This window comes from Pecten maximus, chromosome 1 (assembly GCF_902652985.1).
Source record: "Pecten maximus chromosome 1, xPecMax1.1, whole genome shotgun sequence".
Taxonomy (NCBI): Eukaryota; Metazoa; Mollusca; class Bivalvia; order Pectinida; family Pectinidae; genus Pecten; species Pecten maximus.
In genome coordinates this window covers 15,378,996-15,388,262 of record NC_047015.1, presented here as the reverse complement: position 1 = coordinate 15,388,262, position 9,267 = coordinate 15,378,996, and the positions used below count along the sequence as shown (strand labels likewise).

Sequence of the window (9,267 nt, the reverse complement as noted above, 5' to 3'; positions counted from 1 at the left end):
TATCCAGAATTCGATTTTTGATATTAGGATTATTTTTTCATATATCAGAAATCGATCATTTTGATATCAATAATTCGATTTCTTTTAAAACAATGTGTTAACAAATTTTGACATCAGAAAAAAAATGTCGGCATAATTAATTGGATTTTTTTTTAAATCAAAGAGGCATGGTCGATTTCCGCTTATCCTGACCTAGGCCATGTGCAGCGATAGTCTGGGCTAAAAATACAGGTAAAATATCACGTGACCTCAGTGATTCCCACATTACCAAAAATAGATCATCATCGATACCATATGAAATAAAGTTGAAGTGAAATGTTCAATACGAATTTTACACTTCTCATCCATGTATGCCTGTTGTCGACGCTGCAGTTCATTTATATTTTACTTTGAATGATACGGAGTTAATCGGTTATGATTTCACTCTTTTTTATCCAAGTGAAAATCTAAAAATTTCTATCTTTATACTAAATATTTTATATTAAATATGCATTTAATGCTTAAAATATCTTTCAAATACGACATAGAAATTGTATGGTACTATTCTTAGAAACAACAAAAATATGAATAAGATAAATCTTGGTGATTCGAACTCCGAAACTTTAGGTTGCTAAGCGATGGTTCTACCATATGAGATGGTGCTACCATATGAGCTATGCGGACTTACGGGAATGTGTAGTTCAGTATGTCATCAATTATAGTCAGTCTAGTTAATGCTGAAATTAAAATATTTTATCAACTACGTTTTTTCAATTTTTTCGATACCAGTGCATCGGAGGACCACTTTTTAAGAATAGGATTTTAGTTATCTTTTGGTACATAGAATGAAATAAGACATTGTAAAAGTTGGTCCTCCGATGCGCTCTATGTCAAAAAATGATATGAATGCGGGAAAACCCCCCTCGAAAGTTGCAAATTGCCCGATGATGCAAATTTACGCTCATTTAATTAAATATCCATTGTAATGAACAAACAAATTTTTCGCAAATAAGAATTTTTATATGTTATAGATTAAAGGTTTGTATTAAAAAACTCAGTTTTTAACATTTATTTTTTTTGATTTTGAAAACGGTCACCGTTAGGTCGAAACAGGCCAATATGAGCCATACCTCTTTTCAGAAATTATCTTACATTCACTAAAACCCGAAATCTTTCCATTTCTAGATATTCTTATATCAAAAATTGATTTGATGATATCAATACTTCAAGCATTATAGATGTATTTCATATAAAAACAAAATCTTGATTTAAACAAAAATAATCAGAAAATAGGTACACTGTATAGTAACGGCGAAAATGATTTCTTGATATCAAAGATTCGATTTTTTTTCTTTTAATATATGATTTAAAAAATGATATTTTTTTCATCAACAATTCGAATTATTGACATAAAAATATTCTTGATACCAACAATATTAAGATGGTGTAAAAAATAAAACAATAGTAAAACGGCAACTCGTTATCGCCTATTTCTTAAAAATCGAAGTTTTGATATAAAGATAGTAAATAAATCGTACAATGGCACCTCATTATCGTACGGGTTGGAAGTGTGTAATGAAATCCATGTAGTGCATGCTTTTTTTTCCAATATGGAAAACATGGCGCAAAAATCTCTTATCACGGAATTGTTCTTTGATGCAAACAGATTCCATATACATGTATTCAAACAAAATAAAAAAAAATCTAAGCACTGTCGTCTGGAGTCGCCAATGCTTTCAATCACAGGTGCATGTGTACTCATTACAATGTTCCTGTGTTGTATGGTACATGTGTACTCATTACAATGTTCCTGTGTTGTATGGTACACGTGTACCCATTACAATGTTCCTGTGTTGTATGGTACACGTGTACCCATTACAATGTTCCTGTGTTGTATGGTACACGTGTACTCATTTCAATGTTCCTGTGTTGTATGGTACACGTGTACTCATTTCAATGTTCCTGTGTTGTATGGTACACGTGTACTCATTACAATGTTCCTGTGTTGTATGGTACACGTGTACTCATTACAATGTTCCTGTGTTGTATGGTAAACGTGTACTCATTACAATGTTCCTGTGTTGTATGGTACACGTGTACTCATTTCAATGTTCCTGTGTTGTATGGTACACGTGTACTCATTACAATGTTCCTGTGTTGTATGGTACACGTGTACTCATTACAATGTTCCTGTGTTGTATGGTACACGTGTACTCATTACAATGTTCCTGTGTTGTATGGTACACGTGTACTCATTTCAATGTTCCTGTGTTGTATGGTACGTGTGTACTCATTACAATGTTCCTGTGTTGTATGGTACGTGTGTACTCATTACAATGTTCCTGTGTTGTATGGCTGCTATACACACATTGATTACTGCATGACCAGTCCATGTTTTGTCTGTGGTATAACATGCTTGTAATGTATATCCAAATGATGTATATTCATTAATATAAAAGTAAAGCTACAGAAACAATTCAGCAAATGTCTGTCAAGGACACTACAGCTAGACTATTCAGCCTCTTACTTTACTTAAAACGTAACCAACATGGAAAGCTTACAACTTCAAGTTTAAGTTGTATGATATGATATGGTAGGTTCTCCATCTAAGGTGGGAGAGTTGACTAGCTCAGCTGCTTCTATATTTACCGTAATCTTTCAAAAACTAGAGTACCGACATGTCAGAAAAGACCCCGTAATGTGTGTGCTTCTAACCTGGGTGTGGCAATACATAACTCAAGATATTTTGCGCAAACTGACTTTCGGTTGATTGCTAAAATGACCCTGGCCTTTGACTACATGAGGGCCTAAAAAGTTATCCTAAGCCATACGAATCTTAATTGTCTTAGCAGAGACTACACTATATATGTCTCTGGTCTTAGCCAGTAAATATTTGTATTTTTTTTTAAGTTGAAGTAAGAATATACTGATATTTATTTAAAACCCAATACCGATATTTACTTAAAACCCAAAACTTTATTCTGTACATGTTTCTCTGCGGTTTTACAGTTGATAAAGAAATGTCATGACTTCACTCAAGTGTTATATTGAATGCATACACACAATACTAATTTTCTGATGTTTTTTTTTTAAACACAACGGAGTTGCCATCTTGTTTGAGCTTTCTTCAAATATTCACCACGTGCACTTTACTAAACGGTTACAAATGGATTAGTTCGTGATTTTGAACGACGGAAATGCGGATATGTATTTTTGTGTGTTATCCGATTGCTAAATATTTTGAAAAGAATTTCCGCCATAACATGGTCCTCTTTCACATTGATAAAACTGAATTGAGGTTAAATCGTAGCAGGCGTTGATTAAATAAAGGGGCGATAGAGGTTAGTCTATCATATCAGAAACCTCTTTTTAGCTTGGAATTAACCAATAATATTGCGAGACTGCACGCTACAGTATTTTATTCTCAACCTGTTCTTTTATACTCTATTAAATGCAGTTTCATATCGTCTTACTTTATTGGTGTTTCTTTTAAAATGAAAATAAAAACATTTATCAATATGAGGCAAGGCCATTTGCGCTTTGAGCAAACAGCACTTGGTCCTTTTGTATTTCCCGCCTCAATCTACAAACATTAAACTGATCCCGATTACCTCTATTTGTACATGCACTTCCGGGCGGAAAGAAGGACTAAAACAGTTTGGAGCTGTCTGAAGAAAATGTGATTTTCTGTTACTAGTCGGAAATAATTGAAGCAATTACTATGTATTTTATGAAATCGTGAATATGTCATTTGATATTTATGAACTAATTGTGGTTAGATTACGCCAGTTTTCTCAGAAAGTGCCTTGGTGTTTGACATCCAAGCTCAGCATCAGTACGAATCAACACAAACCTCTTTTCTTCGTCTAGACACTCCTTTCTGCCAATGTTGAAGTAGTTTTCAACATTTCAGTAGGAGAGGAAGTATCAAACGACTCAGTATTTGTTAATATCTTCGAAAAATGGTTAGCTAAATAACATTGTTCTTCGACTGTTGTGATTTTGACAACCAACATTTTTTGTTGCACGTTGATACAAACCAGGATAATATAATTAGGATTTTAGAGGATACTAGCTATATATAGCCTACTATATCAAACATAAACAAATTAATACAAAATGGATGACAGTAAAAGGTTTGCAACTCCGCAGGAGGAGATAACATTCTGGCGACAGACGGCAGAACGTTTCAAACAGGAGTAAGTACAGTTCATGGAGGGTCTATAAATGTGGGATGATTATGAACTTATTTAATGTTATTACATACGAACATAAGTAAATATACTTGGCATTTATTGGTAAAACATCTTATTTATCAGAAAATCCACCATTTCATAATGGACGTCACTCTCCAATATTAATATATAATAAATGATCACTTAGGTAGAGGTTTAAACATATGAATATAGACAATTCACACTAGGATCTGTACGTGAAACAACATTGTCTAAAGTAAACAATAATATATATAATGATTACTAGGTCTAGACTTCAATGATCATCAAGTAACTAAACACGATCTGAAAAGAGTTACTAGTTTAGATGTGCTTGCATATAGTGGAGTAAAAAAAAATAGTTTCTCTCAAAACCTTACAGTACATACATGTTTTTTTACTTGTTCTCTAATTATATATAATAGGGAAGAGAATATAGATTTATCTATTAACGTAAGACAGGTCTTTGGGTTTAATTTCATATTATTATGTTCTTCATTTTCTTTCAGCCTAGAAGATGCACGAGAAGAGCTTGAAGAATTCCAGATCAGCAGCAGAGAACTCGAAGCAGAATTGGAGACACAACTTGAACAGTTTGAAAATAAAAACAAAGAACTTACTTCAGATAGATCTAAGTTACAAACAGAAAACGAATCTCTCAGGGTAAGTTCAATTTCCTTTCATTGATTCATTGGGGGGATAATATAATGAGTGAGCGTGTTTTTCAAAATACTTTGAGATGGTTATAATTCTTTATGTATGCCATATTCTGTATGAAATATGATTATGCATTGTACATTTGGTAATACAACATGTGCTCTTTTTGATTATTTCGTGTGAACTCTTATTCTCCGCCTGGTGTATAAAATCTATGTGTCAACACACAGAGTAGTCCATTGGACTAATTAGGGTACTTTTAAGTTGTGTTGGTCTATAGATATCTATATATAATAGAATAAAAAGTCAAACACAGATCTGCTGTCTCCCTAGAACTTTCGCGGCTGAAGAGCGGCATGATGTAGCCGTGAAAATACTAGGGAGACAGCAGATCTGTGTTCAACTTTTTATTCTATTATTATTTACCGTCACATGGAAACTGTAACTTTATTCTATATATATAAATATATATTTCTATAGCTACGTATACATCAAACTGGCAGTGTGAGATTGTAGTTAGCTAGACCATCCTAAATACAGCTATATATATAATGTCCATAAAATTGTTATGCATGTATATACGTAGTTGAAGCTCCATATTTAAATGTGAAAAAAATATTCAAATCTACATGCTCAAATGCAGGTACAGCCTGCTGTAATTTATCAGAAAGGAGCAGGCTATATAAGCTAGGGCCAATCTTTTAGAATTTGTAGATCTGCTGTATATATTCTACTCGGAAAGAATTAGTGTAAAACACTGGCATGCGTATAGTATATTATTGATAAATTTGTATGTATATCGTGTACATAAATCAGTGTGCTTAATTCCATATTTATACAAATATGTTTCATAAAGCATTGTTTGCTTGGACATTTTCAAGTGTGTTTTATTGTACTGTGATTTTACATAAATTGTTGAACCATACTAATTTTTCTTAAAAAATAATCTATTATATGATTTACAAGTTACGCTGCCAGATTCATTAAAGACATTGTGACTGCATAGCTTTCTAAATATAACTAATTATTATGTCGGGGATATGTCATTGACAACATTCGAAATGTTGGCCGTGTATGGTCACTAATGAATCTAATTTGATATAATGTTTAGGGAGGGATTGGCCGATGATCATGACTTGCTGTAAATACTGAAACTTTGACTGATACATGTGTATGTATATAGGAAGATCCAAATTATTGCAAATCAAATGATAATATGCTAGTGTTAGTACGTACATCATGAATGATATAGTAATCGGGATAATTTTACCAGCCATGTTGACACCTGATGACTTGGTCATGTTATACAAGTATATTTTCTTTGTGGGACTTTCATTCATAGGAATATCATTTAACTTGTAAATTGTATATATGGAAATTTGCAATATCAGCCTGTTATACTTCTGCTGTATTATACGTACATTCTATAATTGGCTCTTTTTACTTTTAGTTGTCCACAAAATGTCATATACTTAATATTTAGTTGTCCACAAAATGTCATATACTTAATAAACTTTCAAGGGTGTACAATTTGGACCTCAGTTTCATGCCCATGGTTAGAAGAATTTATCTCAGCCAGTTTTATCTCATCAGCCAGTAAAACAATTCTATATTTGCTATGAATATACTGTATACCTATTATTATAGGTCACTCTGGTAGAATTTTTCATAATCTGCCTGGAGGCTTACTCTGAAATATGAAATGCAGTATAACCTTGCCATGAATTTTAATTTGATAGTCATGCATAATCTGAATCTTTGCCAACCTGTATATACACATTTATGTATGTTTTAATTTCAAATGTTTGTAAACATCTTCATGCACCAACACGTACATTGTATCCTCAAAAGTTTTTCTGTTGATCTATGTTATGAGGCTATCTGATATACTATAAGAACCGTACTTGGGTGCCCAAGGCCTGTGAAAATAAAGTGTACTGGTGTGTGAAACCATATGTTTCTGTATAATCCGATAGACTTAATGTAATCCATTGTACGTGTGTACTGACTCGGTTAATCTGCCTTATGTGTACCTTGTATATATACAATGTACACGTACTTGAACGGAAGATAACCTTTAAATTGGATCTTACACATTGTATAATAGTTTTAATTTAATCGGTTATGCAATTGATACAGGCAATATCCCAGTTAATGTTTACTAAATTATTGATCATGGTAAGGTTCTATATGTCCTGCATTACATTTTTAGGTATAAGGGTTAATATAATTACATTCAATATACTAAAAAGTTTAAAATAAATTGTACTCAGTTTTAATAAATTAGACTTTAGTACTTGCACTGACAATGGACTATATATATTGTGATCGGTAGACTCGGTAGACTCAATGACTATTTCAAGATTGTTAAAACGTGTTTGATATTAAAGTTTACAGAAAGGTCAAAGATTTGATCTTATCCAGAACCTGATTGATAGATGTGTATCTGCTGTTTATAGTATGTAAACTATAACCATGGCCATCTTATTAACATTTTAATGGATGATCTGAATATAGATCAGCAGGTCTTGTCCAACATGTTATTTGTGTTCACTATATATTTCTTACTACAGAAATCACTGTTACACCTCTACTTAGATTGACAAACATGTACTGTTATTGTTATTCTGCTACCAACCAAACATTATCAAAATCATTATACATATGCTATGAGTTGATCTATCTCAATATGTAACAAGAAATTTTTCACCCAGTTAAATATTTGCCTTCAGTTGTAAAATCCATATTTACCCATGGCCATTTGCCCTAGCAGAGTAGCCTACTGGTATATATATATCAAACATATGGTATATCTGTGTATTTATATTTGTCATCATAAATTATATTGGTCTTTATTATGGAAGGGATGGAAAATTAAAGCTATGCATACATATATAAATGTTACAGGATTCATTGGTAGATATTGAGAATCTCATATATGACTTTTGATACATGTGACATTGTCAAATTATTTAACAAATCCAAAAAATATAATATTGATGTCAATGAAATGTTTTGTTTATCACATTAATATTATTCAAATTCATGAGCAAATAAGCTGCAAGTCTTTAATCTTTTCTCTTTAGAATTTATACTTGGACAATACATTTTTCATTATTTGTTCCCCTTCCAATTAAAGGGAGATATATTGTATCAGTGTACCTAGGCCTGTTCTTCTAGATATCTGTTTCTAATATAATTTCTTGTCTGGGCCATAACTTCTGAAATGATGAAGATATCTTGATGAAAATTTTAGCATAATTGTATTATCTAAAGTGGATGTCAGTGCACGTGCACTGCAGTTGTCCAGGGCATTCAGTTGAACCTTGACTTTTAGCAATTTCAGAAGTCAAATCCCCTTTTCTCAGAAATCTGAAGGGTAAAAAATATGTCAAATAGACATGTCCCTCCAAACCCAAGAGTCAGATCTCAATTTGGAGCGTCAAAAACATACTCTCAAGGGTCTACTGGATGCCCTGGTTGTCTAACTGTGAGCTTGACCTCAAGATCAAGCAAGTGCAATTTTTTTCTTGTCCAGGTCGAACTTTCTACATATTTGAAGATATGTTGATGAAACTTGTAGCATAGCTGCATCCTCTAAAGATTACATGCACTTCTGTAGGTCACTGTTACCTTGAACTCAAGGTCAAAGGTCAAATAATTAGTATTCATTTCCAACAGTTTTTGTCAATAATTAAACTTTTTAAGCGTTAAGGACATCTTAATGAAAATTGCTGTATACCTTAATCATCTGCTGACAAACTGAAAGTGTATTGCACTGACATTGGATCGTTGTGACCTTGACCTCAAAGTAAGAGGTCAATTAAGTGTGTGAATTTTGTCTGGGCTATAATTATAACTTCTTAACTTTTGAAATTAAATTGACAAAACTTGCAGTATACAAGTAATTACCTAAAGCTGATATTCAATGCAATACTGTACTATTCATTGCACTCATATTCCATCTCTTTGACCATAATTTCAGGCTCAAATGTACTCAAAGCTATTTGTAGTAATTTCTTATAAAGTAGTAATAACATTTAAACCATAAAAAAATATTCTAATGGCAGTTGCTGTATACCTTTATCACTCCACTGACAAAGTGCGGTGTGACCTTGACATACAGGTCAAAGGTCAATGTAGTGAAAAAAATGCATTGTAAGAGAGAAGGTTAGATATATGTTTTTGTGAACAAAGTGAAATTATTACAAAGGTGGTCTTGTGGCACTATTCATTCCATTTCACAATATAGTGTTATGTCATTACACTCTATATGTGTATATAATGTACGTATACCAGGTAGGTGATATAAACAGGCAGTTATTGGTGCCGTATGTGGTATTTATGTTAGATTTTACCAGTCTTACAATTAGTCAAATAAGGCCTAGGGTTTAAACAATCTTGACAGAAGCTGTAT

The 9,267-nt window shown here is 32.6% G+C and overlaps 1 protein-coding gene across 2 annotated transcripts in view; it reads left to right on the top strand.

The window, feature by feature from the left end:
- Nucleotides 1-3,618: 3,618 nt before the first annotated feature.
- LOC117325847 (nuclear distribution protein nudE homolog 1-like) overlaps nucleotides 3,619-9,267 on the top strand; it is a 31,884-nt gene continuing 26,235 nt past the window's right edge. For both annotated transcript variants that reach the window (XM_033882353.1, XM_033882345.1), the window contains exons 1-2: nucleotides 3,619-4,178; nucleotides 4,703-4,856. In XM_033882353.1, the coding sequence (XP_033738244.1) occupies nucleotides 4,099-4,178; nucleotides 4,703-4,856 (234 nt within the window). In that variant the 5' untranslated portion in view covers nucleotides 3,619-4,098. The remainder of the gene's footprint in view (nucleotides 4,179-4,702; nucleotides 4,857-9,267) is intronic.